The sequence below is a fragment of the Syngnathus typhle genome, linkage group LG1 (assembly GCF_033458585.1).
Source record: "Syngnathus typhle isolate RoL2023-S1 ecotype Sweden linkage group LG1, RoL_Styp_1.0, whole genome shotgun sequence".
Lineage (NCBI taxonomy): Eukaryota > Metazoa > Chordata > Actinopteri > Syngnathiformes > Syngnathidae > Syngnathus > Syngnathus typhle.
This window is the reverse complement of record NC_083738.1, coordinates 5,932,363-5,958,603: the sequence shown is the minus strand read 5'-3', so window position 1 is coordinate 5,958,603 and position 26,241 is coordinate 5,932,363. Positions and strand designations below refer to the sequence as shown.

The following is a 26,241-nucleotide window of genomic DNA, read 5'->3' as shown; positions in this document are numbered from 1 at the left end:
AAACCACACCACACAATAAAACGTCAATATAGTTTGTCAGCAAGATAACTTAAAATTCCTGATTGACAAATTATTAGATGTAGAAGATATACTGACTATTAGAAGCGCAACCCTATTTGTGTCACAGTGGGGTGAATTAAACCTAATCACCAGCTTGAGATTTACTGCAATGCAATACAAATCTTCTGTCGCGTATTCTAAACCAATGAGTGTCAAAACAAGTCACTGGTTTTCAGCTAAGCGACATGCACCCACAGAGCTACATATAACTGTCACTCTTGAATTTAGTTGACATGATGATCCATCTCTTCCACCATTAAAATAATTATAAAAATAAATAGTAAGGTAAGTCAACACATGAAAGCTGAAAAGTTTAGTTTAGTGAAATGTCTCACCCTAGTTATTCTGTTTTCTCAAGGCCATAATGCATAAAAATGTGCTTTATTTACTTATCTATTTTTAAAAATAGCAGTTTTTGTGTGAATCTGGCCCAAGGCTCATTGTCAAAACACATCCCAATACACACAAATGTTGCAACCTTGAGTATGAAGCAAGCAGCATAATACACAAGGCCATGCGTTACTGCAACAAAACAAAGCAACCATGCCTCATTTTTTTTTTAAGAAAAGGTTGTGTTTGTGTGAAAAGCTAAACTAGGAATAATTAGATGTGATAAGTGTTTAAATAAAAAAAAAAATGGGAATAACAGGCCAAAATCTAATTATTCACATGAATGTGAGCAGCTTCCTTGCCTTTTGTCTTCCTTGATATCACATCTTATTTTTGTCAAATACCTGAATGTGCGGCTCCCAGTCTATCTTTTGTTAAATTTGTATCTAAGGAGCATACACGCCGTAGCGTATGAATCACTTTGCAAGGAGCACATAACAAAAATGTAAATGCAGTCTATGTGAGAAATTGAAGGTCAGCGAGCAGCGCAGCCAAACAGCTTTCTCTTTAGTAAAAGAATTATTCTATAAAAAGCTCCTATATTATCACGCAGGAACGTGAGTGGGGGTCAGACAATGGCAGAATGAAAGCCTAGTTAAGTGAGCAATAAAAGACGGTTTGAACAACACACGTGCACATACACATGCATTGCACGCTGGCAGGAGCACTGATAGCTTTTGAGCGCCGCTAGCTTTGAGTGCTAGTTTGACACAGGATGCGGAAAATGAGCACTCAGCGAGGTCTCATCTGTGTTTTGTCTTGTTGCCGCTTTCCTCCTTCAAAGAGCCTTCAGCGCGCACGCACGCACGGCGAGTGGGCCCATCAGCCACACTAAGTGAGCCTCTTAAAGACACCGTGGCGCTTTAATGTAAGCTAACGGCAGCTAGACAGCCAACGCTGACAGACACAGAGACAAGGGGGCAGCGAGGATGAGCTTATCATGCGTTTACTTATGCGGCATAATAGATGTTTGCAGTGAGAGGTTTTTTTTTCTTCTCACTTACACATAACTACCTTTGAAGTCCTCTGTAAAGATCCGTGTCAACAACCATAACCATCTTTAGCATGACATCGCCTTGGGCTTTATCGATTCACCTCAGGCCTTAAGAGCAAACTGATTTGGAGGTGATGTGTCCAACTAAAAACAATAATATAATAAAGAAAAACCTTCATCAATAGGATTTTTTTTTTGTATGAAACACTATTATCTTTGTCTCATTATGTCTTACATGAGCACTCAGTTGTTTTGCGTCTTTTTTCTTGCTATGTAAAGACAAAAGAGAATAAACAGAAGGCTTTTCAGCTCGAATTATTAATTTCACTCTGTCCACACTATGAAGCGCTAATGTGCCAAATAAATCAATAAATAAATAAATAAATTAAGAGAGCAGTTTCTTTGCTTCAATTTCTTGTTTATTTTAATATCTAAAAGGGGAGAAAAGCTCAGTTCTGTGACTCATGCTTCTCATTTGACAACGTTGGCGTCATTCGATCTTTGCCTCCTGATACTATCGTTACCACTAGGAAAATAATGCAATATTGAATTGCCAGTTACCATTGCCAGTGAATTCATCCTAATGAGATTTCTGCCTATTCTGCCTCTCAATAGCTGATTACCCCACATGCCATCCGAGTGCAGACTCCACCCAGACACATCCCGGGGGTGGTAGAGGTCACGCTGTCCTACAAATCCAAGCAATTCTGCAAAGGCACACCTGGACGCTTCATCTACACAGGTATAACCTCTGCACCGATGTGCACCAATTCTTTCAGTTTCATGTGTAATTATAATAGATCTGCTGGATCACAGTATCATACAACTTTGCTCCTTCATAGGAGTTCCGACAAAAACGTAGTTGATGAAGGTATTGCGGTAATTCATTAATTAATTGATTATAAAAAATATATGCCTTAGCATGGCTAAGAATAATGCAGTAGCACAACTGACACAGGGAAGGAAGGTGTTTACTGTCCTTTATGAAGCAAGCGAAGGTCAGGGGGAGGTTTAACCTTTCGATTAGTGGGATTATTGAGATTTAACCCTGTCGAAGGCAGGATCCAGCGGGAGAGCGATCCATACAGAAAGTGTGATTTCTGACGATGTGAATAGCAGGCGTGTTACATCGAAACGTATCGGTGTAGATTTATAGCCACGCAGTGAAAAGAGCAGCAAGGAGAGTGAATGTGAAGCAGTGATTAACCGACGCGTGGACACAGGTCTCTGGGGAGAATGTGAATCACATAAATCTGTCCGTAATCTGAACTACTGATGGATTTAGCATGTAAGCCCCTGCTGGAAGTGCCAACATTTAACAAAATCACATTTGTGTGAGCGCGCTGGATGCGTCCCTGGCATACGTTTGGTATGTCTTTTAAATACCATACGTCGACAGAATCCATGTTCGTGTTTGCATACTTGTGGCAAAGGCGGCAATTGGCCTCCTGAGCTAGCATGTATGTGTGAAGGGAATCTAGGCACACACCGGCACACTGACACTAACTGCATTACTAAGACAGAGGGCAGATGGGTGGGCAGACTTTGCCATGCCAGAGCTGTCCAACAGACCTCAACTCTGCCAAGCCTATAAATGTGCGTAGGGTTTGTGTGTGTGTGTGTGTGCATGCGTGCGTGCGTGTGTGGGTGTGCGTGCAGCCTTTTAATGTGCCAGACATGTGGAAAGCGTATGCATAAACACCCCATCTTTTCACCAGCCCTCCACTCTTTCACCTTGTCACATTCACTTACTCAAAACTTGCCCCTGTGAATGAATTCATCGCCTTTCTGCCTCTTAGCTTCTATAGAGACGTATTGAAGAATCTCAACAGGTGAGATTTAGCAGAGGTCATCCACTGGGACACACAGACACGCGTGCACGCGCACACTATGATGCTATTTGCCAAGCACTGGCAGCTTCACTGTAATACAGTCAACTGTGTCAAAGCACTCTGCTCTTTGCCCTCTTCACAGTCTGCACTCTCAGAGGCCTCTTGTATCCATCCGCCTACCCAGCTTTATGAGAATGATGGGCTAACCATTTGGAGGAACAAAGCAATTGTCGAGAGTAGAGAGAGGTGGATGAGAACAGGAGGACATTGGAGAGAGATGGTGGATTACCATGGGCCATGTTGCCCTCCTGGGTCTGTTTGGCACCAGTTTGCACCCAGTTGCCAGTGGGTACTAATCATGGAGGATTGGCAGCACGGCGTGGCAGCTGGCAACACGCGCATACACACACACAAACACGCCGTCACCACAGTTCCCCGCTCGCAGACACACATACGCTTGCGTATTGCACGCACGCGCACCCGCGCACACACCCCGAATTACATTGGGGACAGCTGGCATTGCTAATCAACTTCTGCTGAGGATAGGAAAGCGAGCAGCACACAGACCTAATTAAGTCAACACTACCCAATACTGCTGCTACTGCTACTTTGCAAAACTGCACACACACACACACACATACACGTATACACAGAGACTTCACCATCCATAGGCTTGTCCTGCTCATGGTCCTCATTGATGCACAAACACAAACATTCGGCACAGTTGTAGCCCAGGACAGACGAGACAAGGAGGGGACTTTTGCTGGAGAATAGATTGGTAGAGAAGCCATTACTGTAATGTGTTCTCCGCTGTCTCTGAGGACTCCTCTGCCATTAGACTTCAGAAAGCTCCAATTAGACTCATCAAAGGCAATTAAGCTCTTCACTGATAAGAATAAAAGAATGTTTTTCATGCTCTGCTCTTCCTCTGTCTTTTTATCCCCTTATCCCTCCACTGGCCTCTGCCTTACCCACCTCTGGGGCTTCGATCCCCCCTAATCTCTCTTTCGCTCTTATTAACAGGTCATCCCCCCCCCCCCATCGCTACCCCCCTCCCTACTCTCCACCCTGTATAAATGCATTACATGTTTGCCTGTGTATCACCTTTAACCAGATTGCTGTCTTTATAACATTCATCAGCGAAGCACTCTCTTTTTCTTTCTCCATGCAATATAAGGCGGTAATAATAATAATAATTTCAGCGTTGTCCACGTTTTTGTGTGTGGCACAGAGGTGCTGGCCACAGATTGAGGAAATTGATGAATCGCCCATGTCGTTCAAAAGGCAATCCCTCCCTCCTCAGTATGCAGCCTTGTCTGCTTAGTGCTTCCACTCCAGTCTGTGCTGATATTAAAAGGCCCTGCTTGCTCACATTAAGGCCACCGCCACGTGCAGTAGGAGGCATCTGCGCACATGCACGGACAAACATTAGGGGTAGTCTCTCACTGCTGGCTGGATATTAGGTGTAGGAGACATTATTCAGGAGCGGGCGGAGTAAAGAAGAAAGGACAAAAGTCAAGAACTGAATTTAAACCAGATGAGATGACTACTGACATCTCTGTTCATTTTTGCACTGGCTTCCAAATTAGTTTTTGAGCAGCAAACTTGTTTGCTTATTTGACAAAATCCGGACAGTGCAGAGAAAGAAAAGGTGAGCTTTCAAAAAAACCTCCTTGTATGCACATATTTTATTAGCTTTTGATTGACATTTTAAATCATCATGGCAGATCAATACTTGACATGCTGCATGTAAAAAAACACCTGCGCAATCCAATGCAATTGAAAATAGTGCCTTGGAATAACAACATTTCTTTGCGACAAGAAAAACTGTTAGCAACTGTTTGCAACCTTTTAGGAACCCAGACAAAATTCGAACATTCGCTATGTGTGCAAAGTGCAAACCCTTGTGGCTTAAACGGGAAAACAGAACTGAAAGTGGCTCTACTGTCAGTATCAAGGGAGATTTTATAAGCCGTCGGTCGTCGAATTCCATGCATATTTGACCTATCCAAAATACAAGACAGAGCCCTCACTTTGATTGAGTTCAGTTCTCCACCACTGCAAACTACAGCTGCACTATTAAACAGAGTGTTAAGTTATTACTTCGCCGTCAATGTCAATCAAAAGTGAACATTATTATCTTTGTTGTGGCAGAATTTTTGATACAGCTTTTGTATTGGATCTCATTAAATAGTGCAGGTGCCAATGCAGGCATCCATCAATAATGCCTGTGCAAAAGGGAACATAATGAGAGTGGAAATCCTCCGCCTGCCTTTCTCCCCAAACCGAGACTTCCCAGATATACTCCTCATTCATATGCACATGCGATACAAGAGGCGCATACGCGCGCGCACATCCCCGACACTCAAGTGCAGCATGCAGTCATCTGGCAATAAAAGTGGGGTGCAAGCATGAGGAGATCAATTACTTGTCTTGCTCCTATTTGTGAATGCTGTCTTTTATTGAGCTTGGGTGGAGGCCTGCTGTTGATTAAAACGGCTGGCCTCCAGCTGGAGACGGAGGGCCAGCTGAGATAGCGGCGCACATTCACGCCATTTTAACTGCAAGGAAATTCACACCTCTATTTGAGATTGAGATTAATTTTCTGCACCATGTGGCTTGTCTTCCCTCTTTAGCATGCTCAGTTCTTATTACACTAGCATCTGCTCCATGATGATGATGTAAATGAATTTGGAATGTAGGTTCCCGCTGAAATGAGCAGCACACACCGAGAGAAATGATTCCCTGTGTTTTGTTGTATCTTAATTCGAGCGCGCACTTTTCATCCATACTTGCAGAATTTCTCCCACTGAAGATCCACGTTGTCAGGTGTTGTTAACTGATGACATGCGCTGCTTTTTTTTGCAACAGATAATTAGAGCTTAGGTTGTAGTAGCTTCCACACCTCAATTGATTTGTAGAATCTTTTAGCGCTCCTCCACCCCCATCTCCTCCCAGTCACCCCCCCCTCCCCCCACCCCCCCTTTGCTTTAAGAGCCAAAACCTCCACTCATCTCTTTTCTCTGTATGAATTTCCAGCCATGCATTAGTCTCCCTGACATTTTCAAGCAATGCTTTATTTAGCTTGTCGGATTCTCCAAATAAACGCAATCTCTGGGTTTATGGAAAAATGGATAAAAATTAGATTGTAGGCTATTGATCTGGATGGCGAGTAGAGGGTGGGAGGTGTGTGCGTCGTGGCGGCTGAGGGGGGCAGCTCTCATCTGTGTGTAGGGGGGGAGAAATGAAGCCGTAATTCAGGGCTATTGAACCCCCTGCCACTGGCGGCATCGATCGCCTAGCAGCGCTTATGAGATCACACCTGAGCACTGGAGACTGTAGAAGGTGGGGGCGTAAGAGGGCGGGGGGATACGAATGAGTTGAGAGGGAGAAAGACAGAGACACGCAGGGTTGTGATATGATCAGCTGTTTGAGGGCCCGAGAAGGCGCTAAAAGCCAGCCTCAGAGCCAATTAGATAGCCCCGCAAGTCCACGCTCACCCGGCCGGCTGCATGAGTTGTGGCGCAGGACCGGTGGACAGCGTACTTGCCTTCCCACTTCTTCAGCTTTTGCTCCTCCAGTCTGGGTAACAATCAAGAAAATGTGACCTCTCAATTATAGTCCCCCAGCCCTCGAACACCCTGTTTCCTCCCTTTTGTCCTCTCCGCCAGCGCATACCTCCATCTCTCCATCCCACCTCTGTCTTCCTCCCCTCTTCCTCATACCCCCGCTCACCCCTTCCGTCCCTCTCCCCCTGCGGCTCTGTGGGTTATTATAGTGAAATATGAAGCGGTGTAGATTCTAAGCTTCATGAAATTTCCATGAGCATTGATCTGATCTGATGTGGGTGATTGCTAGGTGAATCCCTCCAGTCCAGGGCTGTTGCTCATCTATTCATTTATTTATGGCATTTATGTTTTACTGGCTTTGATTTGCTCTTCTAGAGAGCGACAGCTAAAGATTATAAATATACCTGTACAGGAGAGTGTGTTGTGAATTCCGGACTGCACCTGCTCGCTTACGCTATACTCTTCCGGCATTAATTCCCAATGTGAAATGGGGGATATCGAGAAAAAGATGTATGAGTGAAAAATCCCCAAAGAGCCAGCGCCAGGTAGAGCGTGCTGCACCAGGTTGCCCTGCACATGTACCCCTCTTCTGTTTTATGGTCCTTGCAAACAAGCAGAGAATATGACTTCCTCTCTCATTTACCAAGATTGCCTCTTTATTTATGGGGTCTATCTCTGTATATTTTGCATTTTTTTTGAGTTTCTTAGTGTTCATTTGAGACTCATCTGCCACATTGTGAAGAACTGATTAAAAAAAGTCAGCAATAACAATAAATGCGTTTCAGATGAAAATTTTGTGAGAGCCATTACCCGATGCCACTTAGCCTAATTGAACGCAAATCCTGCCTTTTAAGATTATAGAGGGGGGGGTCTCAAACTCAACCTATATTGATGGGGTTTGGGTGTGTCTGGGCTGCATCAAGCATTCTGCAAAAATGTGTTCAAAAGCGTACAAGCAACCTTTATTAATAATAGTCCACTGTTACTTTGCATACTCCTTAGCATGTCTAGTTGAATCATGACATCAGATGTCTTGAGCACTGCAACTTTCTCTGTGCATTCAAGACATGTCAGGTTGCTCCGAAATTGGCTATTCTTGTCCCCAACCTTCTTTTCACAGCAGGTTTTGATAAAGACGTGACAGGGACTCGGCGACAGGATGTCTTTTCCTTCCACTTGATGTCAGTTCAGAATTACGTTTTGCTGAAAGCTGTCATGAGCTTGACCTATGGTAGCCCATAAGTGAAGAAACGCTCAGAGCAACAACGCCACCAAAAAACACACACACACACACGGGCTGCACTAACTGTCATCCTGCGGGCCGCAACTGGCTCTGGGGCTGCAGGTTCGAGACCCGCTGACATAGAGAGTCACTGATTGGGGAATGTCAAATATTTGATCTCAGACACAATTCCCAATAGGTTCATTAGTATGTGATCATGTGATGAAGCTTATCAGTGAAGAAGTAAAATGTGGTATTTGCCCAAGATCTTTAGAACAAATGCGCCTTGAAAACCAGTTCAACATGTTTGAGACGACCTATTTCTGACATGTGGGAAAAACATACTGTACGTTACATGAAGTAAGCAGAGTTGCAATTCAAAGTGTGTTCCGAGATTATTTCAAAAGTATGTCAGGCATAGCTGATGCAACGTTGAGGCAGGAGCTGACCGCCTGTTTGCTAAAATTCAAGTTAACATTATGAGGCACAGGAGACAGAAGTCAAGGATGGGTAACGTCGTCTTCGAGCAGAATCACAACATTTTTATCAAAGGTTTTACAGATTTTACATAAACTTCTATATATACTGTAGCCCATCCTATAATTAGAATTTTTCTGATCTCCCCTTTCAACTCATAAGTTAAGAAAAAGTTCTGTTCACTTCTGTTCCCTCAAACATTGCCTGTACAGATGGCAGTGTTTTCTTTGGGGGGGGTGGGGGGGTTCAGTTTGACTTGGAAATGGTTCAATTCAATTTCACTTTTTTCTTATGAGAAAGTTTTGAAATCAAACTGGAGCTCAAGTGTCCCAGAACGGATTGTGTTTGACCTCCGCGGTTCCACTGCAGTTACTTTCAACACACCCGACCACCCCGCCCACTCCAATATAATTCCATAGCCTGTTACCTCTCCTCGCTTTCATTTGGGTGTGTCAGGCAAAAGAATTTCCATTGGGAGATTGAGATGTCTCGTCTAAATTCGTATGTGCCATCAAAACAGAGCATGCAGCAACCCTGCACGTTTCTTTGTTTTCGGCTTCTCTGTTTGAGTGAGCCGTTCGGGGAGGAGCCATGAGCGGTCCAGCAGGACAGCTTGTACTCATAGCCTCTGGGGGCCTCTTTTCTAGTCAGCCTGGCTGCTCAGATGTGAGGCGAGCAGGGCATCGGGCCCCAGGAAACGTCCAAGCTGTGACCCACAGGGGAGACAGACGGACGGACGGCACAAACACATAAGGGCAATCCCTCACATATGTATTTTTTACGCCAACACACCACCCATTTGGCTCTGACAACAGGAATTTCAAACTCAAGTTATCTTTTTATGTCCACGCGTGCGTCAGCTCACGGGACTTATTATCAACCATTAAACTTAATTTGGTGTTCTAGAATGCCAATAAAAAAGCTGTTTGACATTTTCACCAAGAACTATTATGTTGTATATGGTTTTAAGTTTAAGTCATTAGTATTTTGTTGAAAACAATGCTATTGCTTTAGGGCAGCTTTGGAATAAACATTACATGAGGCAGGGGGCTTTTTGGTGGTGGTGGGGGGGAAAGGGGTGCAAGAGAGTACATTAGGAATTAATTATATGGGGCGAGCATTTATCCAACAATCCTCCTCTGAAGTGTTTGTACTGTAAGCTTCAGATCTTCATTGTATTTATTCAAATGTTTAAATATTCATGGTAAATCTTCTCATATTCAATTACAGTAGCACGACCACAGCATACAGAGCGAGTGCTTTTTCCCTGCTGTCTGGATGATCTGACTCTCTCTGTGTACACAGTGTGAGTGTATGTGTGTGTGTGTGTGCGTGTGTGTGTGTGCGTGCGTGTGCGTGCTTGTGCGCGCGTGTGTGTGCGTGCGCCTGTGTGTGTGTTTAGTTTGTTCTCCGGAGCGATCAAGCCTTTGTTATATTGGAACCCGGCTCTGTAATTGCTTATATTAGTCGCTGATCAACACAGGACCACAGGACACACATGCCCAAACACACGCATACACACACACACATTTACACACATGCATGCTCAGAAATACCCTCAATCGTGGCATTTTAAGTGCCAAAGCGGGTGACAGAGAGAGATTCATTACGTCACAAGCAAACAAAGGCACAAGTCGGACTAATAAAACACCAACTTTCTGTGCTAAATGTTGCAATATTCATATGCGCTTGTGGTTAATTCAGTCGTTTCAACAGCAGAAGTGAATGGCTCATTCATCTCCTTCATATCATCACACACACGTGTTTTCATTACTAAGAATCAAGCATTTGAATTTCCCATCTGTCTGTTCTTGTTTGTGCTCAGCGCTGAACGAGCCGACTATAGACTACGGCTTCCAGAGGTTACAGAAGGTCATCCCCAGACACCCTGGAGACCAGGAGAGATTACCCAAGGTACCATGCATCCACGACTCTTCTCATTTGTCGGTGACCATGTCGCTCTGTCACACGCAATTATTGCATAGCAATTTGTCTTGGTAACACTGATACCGAGATGTATTTACGTCTTCTACAGTTTCATATGGCGTATGGATACACATGCCACAAGGGCAGCATGACCTCACATACAGACAAATGACTGTATTCCCTGGACACTGAGACACTTTGCAGTGGGAACATTAACATTTTATTACACGTTCATGGTCATTTTCTGCAGTTTATTTTGCACGGAAAACGCACAAGCAGCTCTATTCATGCTGGCGCTGTGCGTAAGGTCGTTTAGATTGGCAAAGAGGGAGTGATGGTGGGAGGAAAAGAGGGGGAAATGAGAGCGACAGAGAGAGAGAGAGAGAGAGAGAGAGAGAGAGAGAGAGAGAGAGAGAGAGAGAGAGAGAGAGAGAGAGAGAGAGAGAGGCAGAAGGAGGTTAGGTGATCCATCATAGCTGTCCAGTCTACCTCCTGCTGGGTCAGTGGATCGAAGTCAACCCCGGGTGGACTTTATTACTTCCAACACACACGCTTTCACAGAGCAGCATGCACATGCACGCGCCTGGGCGCGCGCACACACACACACACTGCAAACGTCACCGTGAGGTGGAGATGGAGAGCCCAGGTAGATGTAGAGGGGAGATAAAGAAATCACTTGTCCGTGGTTGTGTGTCATGTCTGTTGGATACGGGACTTGTCCTGGTGATGTCTTTAACCCCCCTACATCTCTCTTCTTTCGCCCTCCTGTTCCTCCCTCCTTCCCTCGCTCCGTGGTGTCTCCTCCTCCTCTAAATGAACAGCAGTAGCTGGCAGGCCCAGTTGTTCATTTCAGCTCCATTGATTTGTGCCTTTATTAGGTAATAACAGTTTGTTGACCACACTCCTCTCAACGGTTGGCCTCAATCATTAGAGGGGCACACGCTGGCAACTTTTTTGCGCCCATTCAGTGCAAGACAAGCCTTTTCTCTGCCTGTTTTTCCAGCCGAATCTTGAATTAGGAAGTTTTCCCCTAGGCACCTTTAGTGAGGAGATTCTTAATGAACCCTGGAAATGCCTGCTTTGTCTCCATATGTCGTGATGTCGTCCAGCTGCACCGTGCTGTCGCTAATAGTCCGCTAGTTTGAAAGCAGGGAGCGCTGGATCGCACGAGCAGCGCGCAGACGGCGCTTAGCAGCTCAGGTTGTGGTGCAGGGGAGGGGATCTGGGGCCGGCTAATGAGTGACCGTCCTGCCAGACGAGGCCAGGCTCTGCTCTGGATCAGGTTCCCCTTCCTGTTGACGTCTCGACGGGCCTGACTTTACGGGAAGAGACCCTGCGCCCAGGAAATGGTCTCTCCTTACAGCGGCGGGGCAAGGCAGGCAGCACGGCGCTAACCACATTTATCTGTTTATCAGAATGACTCTGGAGCGCTGCCTAATCGCGTTTAGCTTCTGGACAGATCCCTTTGCTAACGAGAGACCGATAAGTAGACCGGCCACTGGACCATGAAAGAGTGATTAATAGAGAAAATGGGAAAGAGAGCGAAGAAGAGGAGACATGAAACAGATGAGTGAGGAGAGCATGGTTGCTGTATGCGTGGCTAGCTTGTCAACAGCCATTTGCTGACACACAGCATGAAAAAAAAAAACCCACAAATTATTTTTATTTGACAGACATTCAACATGATAACGCCTTGATTAAGGCTTACCTCTAACCTAGCCAGATGGGCAAATTCATGCTCCATAGAAATCACTAAAGATACATACAGAAATCTTTCCTGTGGCGATTTAAAAACACGGTTTAAAGTGAAGACTGACGTAAAAAATGTTGGAAATTTAAAAAGAAAAACAACAACATCAACATTGATTTGACATGAATCCCGATGACTGACTGGAGTCATTCATCCCAAGTGATTTCCACTTGTCCACAGTCAGCTGGGATAGGCTCCAGCTCCCTGCGACCCCGAACAGGATAAGTGGTTTAGAAAACTGTTTTATCAATAAATGAACTTCTCACAAAGGAAAAACAGAAACAAATAAACACATGGTAGCTTAAGGCTGCCAAGATTAAAGCAGCTATTTTCCGTTCCAAAATGTATGTTTGGCGTTTACACTCATTGTGCATTACTCGTCACTATACCTCCAATTGAAAATGACACAAAACAGATGCAGACAATGATGATAACCGAGAAAAAAAAAAAAGCTTACCGTCTACAGTCCAGACATGAATTTGATAACAAATCTGTGGGTGCTGCTCACACCTGATGCCTTTACAATCAAAGACAGATGTTTGAACATTAGGGTTGGAGTGCTGAAAACTGTACACCTTATCCAGCCATCTATATTGCTTGTCCTCATTAGGATCCCTGGACTGGGTCTTTGTGGGGTGCGTATAGACAAATAACCATTCACTCTCGCAACAACAACTCAAGAACAATTTCTAGTCTTCAAGTCCCTTAACATGCAAGTTTTGGTAATGTGGTGGGAAGATGGAGTGCATGCTTTTGTTTGGCTTCAATGTTTCCCCCAAAATATGGGGAGAAAAGATGAAGGCCCCTGAGAGCCCTTTTTATGGAGTGTGGCATCTCCCACGTCTTCCACGAGCACCGTCCTTCTCCAGCTGGGGATCTGTTTGTGCCATAATGCTTCTCTCTTCCCTCATTTCCCCTCCTACCTCCTCTCCTCCTCCCTCCCCTCATCCATCCATTTACCTATCCAACAATCCCTAGGAGGCATATGGCATGGAGGAAAAGTAGCGAGAAGCAGGCGAGGAACGACGCATACATACTAAAGAACCACTTACCTCACTCGGGCCTCTACATTTCTCAATCACACGGAGCGGGCCTCCTCTTTGGTCCCCCTCTTTTGCCGTCTCTCCAAACCTCCCACCCCACTGCCGCCGCCTTGCCTCCCCCCATCCCCCAGATAGTGCTAGTAATGGGAGGTTAACACAGAGGCAGCGCTCCCATTATTGAGTGAATTTAGCACCTCGGACAGCGCTCTACAATCTTTATTGCTTTGCTGACCCTCCCGTCATGTCCTGGGCGTATTCGACAGCCTCCCCATGTGTGTGGCTGCGGGTGTGTGTGTGGGTGGGAGTCTGTGCGTATGTGTGATATGAGGTCTGATTGAAAGGCGGTGTGTCACGGAACAGAGAGCACACATGCTCCGGGGCTTGTTCACAGCGAGGGATACACTGAGGAGGGTATAACGCACAGCGTGTGTGTGGGGGGGGGGGGGGGGGGGGGGGGGGAAAGAAACGAGGGAGCATAGAAGGGAAGGGGGCTGCAATTTTCTGGTTGTCGCGCCTCCAGCATATATCCTGGCCCCGGCACATTAACTTTTAAAAAGGGTTTCGTAGGGCTGAAGGTGTCTACATCACACACATACACGCACATATAAGGACTGCCTTGAGACACACATAGACTAAACGAGTGAAAAGAACGAAGAGGGTAAAAGGAGGGTAAGTGATAGAAAACGAGCACAAAGACAATATGCAAGGAAAAATATTTGATATGGGAAATTCCACTCCATTCCACAGCGCAACTACATTTATCTCGCTAAGTGGGTGCCTGACTATTTGTGTGGAAGATGCTCAGGGTCAATAAGGGTCAGAAGACAGGTGCCCCCCAGCTAAAAGGGGACTTGTATCCCTGTCAGCCTAATGATATGTTGTGTGACGCTATATTGATATGTGACCAAGAGCAGGGGATACATGATCCAGCAGGAAGGAGGCCGAAGATGCAAAAGATGCTTGACTGATAAAGAGATACAGGCTCATGTTTTATTCACGGCTCACGGTATCTTCCCTGTGCGCTCCCAAACTGCCCAGCCAGTAACAAAGTGCACGGACAGAGCCATTTCTCTTCCTCTAGCCCTCTCTCACCGCCCTCTTCCTGTCGTACAGCCTCTGTTCTGCATTCACAGCATAATGCTACTAGTGAAATGTAATGAAAGTGACTGAACTCCTCCAGCTGCCACACTCATGATCAATCTCCCTCCTCTTTTCGCTCCTGATTGTAGGAGGTAATCTTAAAGCGAGCGGCAGACCTGGTGGAAGCCTTGTACGGGATGCCTCACAACAACCAGGTAGCGCACAAAAACTTTAGCATAATTTTCCTTTTTGGACGTCTCTTCTTTGTGAGATTATTCGGACCTCTAAAGTAGAACCAAACCAAACTTTCTGTTAGAAATATAAATCATAATGTAGCCTCTGCAAAACCAACACAGTAAAAAAGTCGTTTCTATGACACATTATAGTATTGTTATCTGTCATGACCAGTCATAGAAAAAAAACAATAAAGAAGCTATAATGCAAAGGTGAGTCCTTCCAGATTCACCTTACCTGTCTTGTTTTTCAACATTTTTACAACTGTAAAAATTAAGTCGAGCCAGACTAAATACCACATCTAAAATATAAAACAATATATTAATATGTATACAATACAAAACAATAAATCACTATGTTCATTTTGCTCACAGAGGGTTGGGTCTTTCACTGTCTTTTGTCCCCCCACCCAAAAAAAAATCCAAAGTAAATGCTAAACAAAAGCCTAGAATGAATCATTTAAAGGGATAGTGCACTTATTTAGAACTTTTCAGTCGCCAAATTTTAATGTTTTTTATATAATTAATTTGATAACATTTAATACGATAAAAATATTGCCACTTGCAATCGAATGAAAATGTCATCACGTGCTGAGGGCTCAGGAAAAAACTTCTTTGCAATCTGAGCAGTGATTGGTCATTACCTGAGCCCTCAGCACATGTGATGTAAATCGGTTAGTTGACAAGGAGCAAACTGCATTTTAAAGGTATTAAGTGTATGTGAAAAATAATTGTTAATTCAATTAATTTTAGATTAAAAAATTACCATTTACTGGTGAAATTGGCTTAATATCCCTTTAAGCTGTGGACGTGAGCAAAATGCGTTTTATCCACTCAAGTTGTGAAGAGTGCCAACAGCTAGGAAACCTCCATAGACGAGCAATCGAGAGAGCAAAAGAAGACATAGGACCTGACTTCTCTTCTTCTGATCCTCCCTCAATGGCAGGAAATGATCCTGAAACGAGCAGCAGACATCGCAGAGGCCCTCTATACGACAGTGCCACGAGGGCACAACCAGCTTGCCGGTCTTGGCAGCGGATCTGTCCACGCGGGCATGATGGCCGTAAACTCCTTCACCGGCTCAGAAGTGGCTCAAACGGCCAATCAGGGTGAGAGAAGATGATACAGATCGGGTAGGATTGTTGTCATTACAGCATCTGATTGCCAAGCGGGAGTAATATTTGATCGTCGTGGAGGTTAAACGCGGGGAAAGCAGGACGCGAGCGGTGGCAGTGGCAAGAAAATGTGAAAGTTGCAGATGAGGCAAGAAAGACGAAGAGATTGTAAAGAATGGAGAAGTAGAAAGTCAGGGATGAGGCACGATGGAGAAATATGAGCGGGTCCTAGGGGTGTGTATATTAGACTGGGGTCGGCCCCAGTCTGACAGAGAGAGATGTGGGTGCAGTCAGGGGTGATTCATCACATGTATCGAGGGAAGGAGGGAAAATCGGGTGAATGGATCAGCCTCTGGATGTATCGTAATACTTGCAATGAGCATCATCTCAAAACGAGCAAAACAAAAGCCTCTTGACTTATGGTTTATGTACTGCCGCAATATGTGCTAATTATGCTAGAAGAGGCTACTTTGATGCTTAAAGTGCAGCCACTATTACACAAGAGAGCACACTAGTGATCAATTCCAGGTGTTCTTTTCTGCTGTGTCAGCATTTGGACCAGGGATTTATATTTGGAGTCTTCTTCTATCTTAGCTTCCAACTGTTCGCCGCCTGGTAGCCTACAGCCCGTTGAGAATAAAGAGCACAAATTTTCACATCTTGGAGGAGGTTACACAAGTTTGAATTGCCATATATTGTATATACTGTATATATGTTTTCTTTGTTGTTGGATGAGAGCCAGTTAGGTTAGAGACCTCTTGTTTTAGTACTTGGTTCACTGTTTTATCGCTTCTCCTGCCATTCTGTTCATTGCCTTCTCTCGGTGCCATATGCCTTCCGAGATTGTCCGAACATTCCTTTTGGCTTATTTCACCGTGGCCATTATCCACGTACAAGGTAGTACGAAGTGATGTATCCCTCCCACCGCAATGAGTCATCTTTATCCTTTCCAGCACAGTCTCTGCATACGCACAGCTATAGTGCACCATAAGGCTTTTGTATCCTCTGCACTTTATAGCTGGGCAACATAGCAGTGACTTTGAGATCCCCAAAAAACTGTCACACTGGACCTTCTGAAGTGGAATTCCTATTATAAAAATAGTCTATTCCAGGGAAAAACTATGGTCATGGTAAACTAAACCATAGTAGTGGCAACAGGTCTTCCATGGTCTAAAAAAAAAAATAAAAAAAACATTGCTATTAAAATAAATAAAGGTTTACATCGATGGTGAGTCATTTTTCCACCTCACACAAGTGAAGAAGTTAGCAACTGCAAATAGCAAATTGCTGTGAATAATTGACGCAGCCCTATGAATTGCCTGTAGTAATAGTTCAAACCATAAATATACCACACAATCCCAAAATTCAACAGTAATCCTTACCACTTAGAAACATTGCCATACCCTTAAAACTACACACAATGTACATCACTTGTATGTACACATCAAAAATTCTGATGATTGTGATGATGAAGAAATCCTCTTGAGGTGTCTTAAGAGGCATTTCTCCCCGCCACCCCAATTTTGAATTGTACAACCTATGTTTGACTTTGGAGGCGTTTGACTTCAGAGGTCTCGTTGTAAAATCGGAGCTCAATAATTAGACCTCAGGGGTATAATAGTGTAATTGTAACTTGAGGGACACAAATCAAATCCAACGATACGCATAGTGTCGTTTGAGCAGCGCCTATTTCAATTCAAGGAGCATTAAGCTAAAAGTAACTTGGGACAACATCTCGGTTCCCTCTCTATCTCCTCATTACAGTCAATTACGCAGTATGGTGGCTCTTGTGTGAAATGTGTGATGTTTAACACTTTCTGACACTCAGGGGGTTTGATCGCAGAGACGTCTGCCTCTCCGATGTTCTGCGTACTCTCTCAAAGGCAGCGTTGCATGGATTTATTTTTGTCTGCCTTCTTCTATATCCTTAACACCCTTTCTCTCTTCTATTCCCTTCTATCTTCTCTTCTGCCTCTCCATCTTTCCCTGTCCATAGGTTTCAGTAGGACTACAAGCAGTGTGTCCCCTCATGGTTATGTTCCCAGCTCCACTCCCCAGCAGGGTAGCTACAGCTCTGTCTCCACTAGCATGAATGGCTACGCTAACTCTGGCATGGCAACCTTGGGCACCTCGCCCAACTTCCTCAATGGATCCGCGGGCAACTCACCGTATGCTAGTGAGTAAATGCATCACATCTTGAAGCAATTGGCCCTCACACGAGTCAAACGAGTGGGTGCCGTAGTTAAGGAGTGAGAAGTGGATGCAAACTTTGACGTGTGAGGAGCAAATTGAGCAGTTTAGCTGGCTCATCTATTTCTTTAAGAACAGAGTCAAACACAAATCCTCCCTTTATTGGCAAAGGGGAGCAGATCACCTTAGCGTTGCCCCTGACACACACACATACGCACGCACACCCTACACTAGCACTCCATACACACTCCCGCGCGCGCGCACACACACACACACACACACACACACACACACACACATTCACTCTCTACATTAAAGACCCTTGATTAAATCAATAAACTAATTGCTAGAGAAGCAATTTCATTTCGGCTCTTTGATTCCTGGGTGTTAACAAGTATTTTAACAGGCTCATCGGCCCCACACAGACACTTTCAATCAATGGCCCCTCAGCCTGCCTTTGTAGGTCCAATTTTCATTAATTGATTAGTTAGGCCCCTTCATAAATGGATTATGACTTTATTGCAAGGATTTGGCAGGAAGGGCCATAAAAGCTAAGTGTTGGATAATAACAACAATAAAGGCAGAAGCAGATATCAGAGGGCAGGTGAAATACGACTTGCTTGATTGTAAAATCACTGAGGGGGAAAATGCTCTTAGTGTATTAGCAGACAAAAGACAAACCCTGGAGAAGTGGATAGATGGGATGATGTCAGTGGGAGAGACAGAATTTGGCTGAGGGAGCTGGTGCCACACATGTACAGTAAATCCAGCTCATAGCCATTGTGAAGAAAATCTCCATTTTCACTTTGGAGACACTTTCACAAATCCTGCTGTATCATTTAGTAACAGAAGTCTTCAGAAAACACCATTCCAAGCTGTGAAAATGACTTTTATACGAGCATTAGAATCTCCAGAAAAGGCCAAGATTCAAAATGGCAGTCGCACGCTTATATTTTATATGAATTCATGAATGCCATTTATCCCTGCACAGTTTGATGAAATCAATTTCCATTTAAAAATGAAAACGCCCAACTTTGGTTGCAACGATGGCATTAACTTATTATTATTATTATTATTATTATTATTATTATTATTATTATTATTATTATTATTATTATTATTATTATTATTATTATTATTATTATTATTATTGTGGGTTCGATTCCTCCCCCGGCCCTCCCTGTGTGGAGTTTGCATGTTCTCCCCGGGCCCGCGTGGGATAGGCTCCAGCATGCCCGCGACCCCCGTGGGGACTAAGCGGTACAGAAAATGGATGGATGGATGGATTATTATTATTATTATTATTTTATCACAACATAAAACAAGGACAACACCCCCAAAATAAAAAACAAAACACAATGCACAAAAGTATTTACATTACAATTGCAGCATTAAATCCCAAAACACAAATTGTTTAATTCTTGACACATATTTAATCGTTATTATGCTATGTTTTTAAAAAGTACAGTGTTATAGTGCTCTTTTTATTTATTTATTTATTTATTTATTTTTATTGGGTGGAGGCTAGGACGGATTAATGGAGTTTCTATTCATTTCAATGGTGAAAGATGACTAGGGATACAAATGTTTTCAGTTGAGAGTTTGAGAAGTAATTAAACTTGTATCTCAAGGCAACGCCGGACCTCACTTTATCACCAGTTCTGGTCCCTCACCATACCCCCTCGAGCATAATATTCATTGCCCAGGGGATGCCGCCAAGATTCTTGTGGTTGTAGGTTAAGCTTCGCAAATAAGAGAGGAGACAATTTATCTTGGAGTATTAAACAGGAAATAGCAATTGGATCTGAACTGTCACTTTAAGTTGAAACATCTTTTTTGGTGGGGAAATACCACCAATTGGTCCAATGCAACATCACTTTTATCAATATTTTCAAAAGGGGAGGAGTCAGGTCTTGGGATAGCAAATCGTGTTCAACGGGGGAAGTGACACCAATATATATTCTATACATTAAAAAATAAATGAATGTCTCTGTGTAAAAGGTATGTGTGCGAGACCTCTGAACTATTATCCCCCCTGCCATCATCCGTTGACCAGTCCCCTTCTGTTCGTCCCGTCTGCCCGTCCTCTGCCCTCGGCCCTCTCTCTAACCCCATCTCTTTCCCTTTTTTTCCGTCTTCATCTTTCTCCTCCATCCCTCTTCCCTGACACCCTCCATCCCCCTCTCCTGCCCTCCGTCCAACCTCCCCCTTCCTCTTCCGCACCTCCCAGTCGTCCCGTCCAGCCCCACCATGGCGTCGTCGACCAACCTGCCTTCCAACTGCAGCAGCTCTTCCGGCATCTTCTCCTTCTCCCCTGCCAACATGGTGTCGGCCGCCGTCAAGCAGAAGAGCGCCTTTGCCCCCGTTGTACGACCCCAAAACTCGCCACCCCCCACATGCACCAGCGCCACCGCTAACAGCCTGCAAGGTAAGAATGAGCCAGCATAGAAGTTGCGTGTACACACTGGCGGAGCTTGGGAGGCAATGGATGGCCAAGAATATTACAGGAGGTCCACAAACATATATATATATATATATATATATATATATATATATATATATATATATATATAGTCTTACATAGCCCTAAATCTTTCAGAAATAAAGATTATATAGATCATATTATTATTAAGAGTCATTCTATGTTCTCAATAGAGAACGTGCTTGAACGTGCTTAAACATTGAAAAAGGTTTCCCAAAAAACACCCAAAAATCCGTGATGTGGTGCCTGCATATTTCAGGATGTGGGGGCCGTGCCCCACAGCCTCTTCTCTAGCTCCGCCAGTGACTGGACTCTTCAAAGCCCAACACAATCATCCGCCCATGACTTGCTAATCACCAATGCCGGCTGGTTACATTAACCTCCTTTTAATAACAATTTCTCACCTTTTCCTTTTCCCTCTTGCCTCTTATTACCCCTCTCTCCCTCTACTCCACCCTTTTTTTCTTCCTCTACCCTTCCTGATCCCTGACTGTCCCTCCTGACTTCAGATCAGTCTTTTGTGGACTCTAGCAAGTACTCATCAGCCAGCTCCCTGCAGGGCCTGGCCTTCTCCTGAAGTATGTTACCCCGCTCTCGCTCTCTTTTTGTTCGCAATTCCTCTGTTTCTTTCCATCCCACGCTGTCCCACCCAGCTCGTTCACAGCAGCAGCTCATCCTGCCCTGCCTTTCCTTCTCGGTTTTTATTTGTCACGCTCCACTTGTCAGTGGGAACGCATATGTGTTCCATTTCCTGTTTTCACTTCCTGTTTCCTGCCTTGTGCTGCGGTTGCCGTCCGTTGAGAGGTGTGCACCTTGCCACCAGGGGTCATTCTGCTCTCCCGTTTCCATCCAGCACGGCTCGTAGTCGGCCCGTCTAGGCAGGATGTTGTATGGTGTTGAGATCCTGCGCCAGAGAAATGATGGATGGGAATCTTTATCAGACCCCCAAGCTAAGCACTTCCTCACTTCCTCTGTTGGCGTTGATGAGCACTGAACATGGTGACCCTGGGGCCACTGCGCGCTGATCATAGTGACACACGCACGCGCACACACAGATATACACACACGTCATTCAGTTAATCCCAGCAAGACGAACGCTTTTAGGAAATAACCCAGGAATTAGTGGATTGAAGAGAGAGGGGGGGATCAATAGGAAGCCAATATCTTATATGAAAAATTCCTCCACGTGATGGCTTATGTGTAAAACTGGGGGGAGGGAATGGCTTAAGGAATGAAGCATGACTGGCGATCGAACAGATTGGGTACACCTGCATGAGCCAATACGAGAGCAGTGAGAAAAAGAAAATCTTTCATTACAAAGATAATAATGTATGTATTCATCTTAACCTTGATTGGACAAGAGACAATATTTAATAAGTTGAAGCAAAATGGGTGCCCACGCCTAACAATATTGCAATAATAATGCACAAAAACAATAATTTAATAAGGTAGTGGAAGTGAATTAATGCATAATAAAAAACTATAAGGAGCATATTAACATTATAAGGCGTTAACTAAAATAACGTAAGAATTTCACCCTTTGAAGACAATTGACACTTTTAGATCAAGCATTCTGCATGATTCTAAAAACAAAGTCTCAGAAGAACTATTCTGAAAGTAGAATAAAAAAAAACTCACAAATTATTATTATTATTGTTCAATTATCGAGTCATGTTCTTTCATGAATTTAATATGGCCCTCAGTCAGCTTTAAAAAATATTGTAACAACCCCTTGCAGGGATAAAGTTTCCCAGCCTTGCTAAAATGCTCACTGGGTCATTTATAGCTATTGTGACTTTGTGCATGCTAACTGACCTTCACTTACAGATTTTGACTTTCGGACCATAATTTCCCAAATTTCAAGCTGCACAAATTTGAGGTGACATCGTCTTAAAGGCATTAAAAGCCGGAAATGTAATGTTTGCATTGGTCATTCGTGATTTTTTTTCAAAGCTTTAGACATAAAGACAACCAATAAATAATAATAATAATAATAATAATAACGCATCAGATTTATGTAGCAGTTTTCTTGACACTCAAACACACTTTACAGTGGATATATTATTCATGTGTTCACACATTCACACTCATTGGAGGCAAACTACGTAAGCAGCCACAACTGCGTGGCTGCCAGTGTGAGTTTACCGCCCCTCCGACCACTTCCAAACACCCATACACAGGCATATAAGATAAGATAAGATAAGATAAGATAAGATAAGATAAGATAAGATAAGATAAGATAAGAGGAACTTTATTAATCTCACGTGTGAGGAACTGCATGTAACAACAGCTCGATTTACAGGAAGGTACAAGTTGGGGGATAGAGGTGCAAAAAGAGACTTCTGGACCGTAGTCCTCCGGCATAAAAAATAGAATACAATATAAAAAGAAAAATATAATATACCAGTGTGAGCGGCATTGGAGGCAAGGTGTGTGAAGTGTCAGGCTCAAGGACACAACGACACATGACTTGGACAGAGCGGGATTCAAACCGCTGACGCTGCGGTTACTGAATGACCCGCTCTACCACACGGCCGCCACAATAGTATTGGACTCTTACGTGACTAAAAACAGGATACATAAATATTACCGTGATATAGTGCAAACTCCAACCACAATAGTAAACAGATTGTTCAGTTAAATAAACACCTATTTGGTGCTGACACACATTATTATCTTTATTTTTGTTATGTAATTCTTTTATTGTTGGTCACGCAAGTTTACAGATACACTCTTGCTGGCTCACGATCCATTTCCACCAGTCAAACATGATCTCACGGCCTCCGTCACCCATGTTGCATTTGTTCACACACTTTGGTGTAGCTGCTAACAATTAGCAGTGGCAGTGTTCACATGAAACTATTTGCGGAGAATCCTGTGCCAAACTGAAATAATGTGGTCCGTGTGTGGCGGGTTAGCAGGAAAATGTTGTGATTTGAGCAGATAATGAGGGAGGGAGGGAGACGTGTCCTTGCTGCAGCACATTTAGGTTATGGCACTGTTGTGATGACAGACGAAACCCAGCGATCACATGACTGACCTCCCGCTCTCTTTTTCTTTACCCCCCGCCCCACCGCCTGGCTTTCTCCCTCTTTCCTCCCACTCTTTTCCCACAAGCAGCGATTCCGGGGATGATCGTTCCACCCATGTAGAGGATCTGGAAACGAAGAATGTTGAAAGGAACAAGACGCGAATGCGTGTTGGACTCGGAGCTGAAGTGACGATAAGAACTCTGTTCAAAACTCAGGCCTTTCCACTCCACTGGGATTGAGAAGACGGAACCATTTTTGCCATGTCATTTCCCTTTTGGTTGAATTAGTGTAGCTTGGGAATTCATATTCATGAGATGTGTTTTTCTTTATTTGCCAACTGTAATGTGCACAAAAAGCAGTGAAGTGTTAAGCTTGCTTGCTAAAAACACACACAAATAAAACAAAATTAAAAAGAGCATAACACCTAGCCTATGCTGTTTGAATTCTACTAAAACTGTGACCACAAAGCTTGTCACAGGAGTTTTAAAAACACAATGTGATTATTTAGCCAAAAAGGGTTTGTAAAAACTTGAAAAGTCCGATGACGTGTGTGTGTCCAGCCAGCACTGTACTGAAGGAGTCAAGCAAATGTTACATTAGAATAAATGTTTGATATATTTTTGTATATAAAAAAAAAGGTGCATTTTGGGGGTTTTATTTCATTTGGCTTTTTTTTGCAATAGCTCTAGTTTGAAAACCGTCTTAAGGCAGCTTCTCCGTACAGAAGATTTAGAGATACAAGGATTTGGATACAAAAAAAGGGGTTTGTGTAAAATATCCTATAAATACTGTATTTATCCCTTGTATTTGTACATCACCTTTGTTTAGTTGTGTTGTGAACATACTTCACCGTGTTTCGTTCCATGATTCACTGTCGTCTCTCACTATTTAAATGTGACTTCTTTTGGTTTTGTATGGGACTCACCAACACGCCATTGTCTATTTTTGTATAAGTTAATAAAACGTGTCTGTTGTTTTTGTTTTTGTTTGTTTGTTTCCTTACGAAAATGTTTATTGTATGGCAAAAAGTAGCATCTTATTCAGAGTATTTGGTTGAAGTAGTTTTTTTAAAGACTATATACACACACATTAATATATACTGTAAAGATATATCTTTTTGTTTTTTCCAGATTGATACTGTTAATATGCATGGGCTCTTCTCTTGAGTGGCATTGTCTTTGTGTGTGTGTGCGTGTGTGTGTGTGCGCGCGTGGGTGTGCGTGTGTGTGCACACGTTCTCCTTTCTTTCCCCATGTTATTTATTCCTGCTTACATACTGTATCTCAACACTCTTGCTTTCTGTCACAGTAATCTTTACCAGCAGTCTAGATGCCTTAACAATGCAATCCCATTCTTCATTCAATCATGTGTACAGTTTTCTAGCCTCGCCACAATTGTCTCTTTGCCACAGAGGAATTCATGGGAACTTGGGGGACAAAGCACAAACGCAACAACACAAAGAGCCATAATTCAAAAACGCTTGAAAATACAACAGCAATGACTTGCTATGAGAAATTCTTTGACCTTATTGAGTTGTTTAATTGTAAGTAGCACAGTGAAGCGCTGCCACAGCACAATCCCATCACAGTCCAGACCCAAGTAACCAATCCCTGTGTCATTCACACCACGTCCACTCGACAACGTGGCTTCGTTACAAGCCAAACAGGAGCTCGTTTTTGTCGTCCTTTTTTTACAATTATTTTGTGTGCCCGCGTGTGTGTGCGTTCACGCTGTCGCTGGACAGACAGACTGACAGAGAATGGGGCTTTTCTTTAGGCTTCTCTGGTTTTGTTGTAGAGTATTTGAAGAGAGAGGCGCCCGCTGACAGACGAGTGATTTCAGGCACTTGTGTTGTTGTTCTCTGTGAGGGGCCGCGCCATATCTGTTTCCCAAACACACCACAGAGGTCTATTGTCGTACACAAATGAATGGCTTTTTCTGGAAACTTAGCTCCTTCCCCATTATGATTATTGGTAAAGTTTTGTACAAGGAAAATGACAGATCCAAACCAAATAGCCAGTGTCTATTTTTTTCCTTCTGCGTGTGTGTGTGTATTTTTTTTTTGTCTTGGACTGCAAATACACTCAAAAGCTCGAAGAGAAGAAAAAAATTCTACTGTATAGGTTGTTATTGTTTTTGATGAGCTGTAAGATAACTTTTGGACTCTCACAATGTTGAATTAAAGTTACCTCTTGTCTGTGACTTTGTCCGCATTTTTATTATTATTCATCAAGAGCTAATTTTGGATGCCTGCACTGGTTACTAATTGAACCTTAATGCTCATGCTGCTAAAACTAACATTGTACAGCACCATGCTATGTGCTAAAAGTTTCCCACGCTGCATGAATCGCAGCTGGGTCATCCCGGAAGGGCAATTTCTCCAACTATGGTCCTCTATCAACGTTTATGTCTTTTGTCCCGCGAATGTGTTTTTGCAGTTTTTCCTCATGCAGCGTTTTAGACAATGGGATGTCATTCATCTTTGTGAACTATGGGCATGTGAAGCACCTGAGACTCTACATGGGCATTGTATGAATTGAATCTTAATTGTGGCTACTCCAACTTGCTCACACATTCCCAAAAAAACGGCAAACTGAAAACTCTGAATGGTAACGTGAATGGCTGTTTGTCTTTGTGTACCTGGTGTAGCTTGACTTTCGCCCAAAGTCAGCTGCTGTACATTCCATCTCACCCACAACCCCAATGAGGATAAGCATTTTTGTGAACTGGGAGATCAATTGAATTACTTAATTATTATATTTATAATGCTATACGAGTAGGCATTTAAATCATTGCACTTTATTTTCATCATTACTGTAAGCTAACTTTATAGTGGCTTGACAAAA

The 26,241-nt window shown here is 43.5% G+C and overlaps 1 protein-coding gene across 10 annotated transcripts in view; it reads left to right on the top strand.

The window, feature by feature from the left end:
- Positions 1–25,597, top strand: part of ebf1a (EBF transcription factor 1a) — a 59,549-nt gene extending 33,952 nt beyond the window's left edge. Inside the window, exons 10-17 of one of the 10 annotated variants that reach the window (XM_061278796.1) lie at positions 2,060–2,186; positions 10,370–10,458; positions 14,493–14,558; positions 15,523–15,685; positions 17,688–17,867; positions 20,112–20,309; positions 20,873–20,941; positions 23,481–25,597. In XM_061278796.1, the coding sequence (XP_061134780.1) occupies positions 2,060–2,186; positions 10,370–10,458; positions 14,493–14,558; positions 15,523–15,685; positions 17,688–17,867; positions 20,112–20,309; positions 20,873–20,940 (891 nt within the window). In that variant the 3' untranslated portion in view covers position 20,941; positions 23,481–25,597. The other 9 variants (XM_061278788.1, XM_061278804.1, XM_061278838.1 and 6 more) reach the window with 9 other exon arrangements.
- The last annotated feature ends 644 nt before the right edge of the window (positions 25,598–26,241 follow it).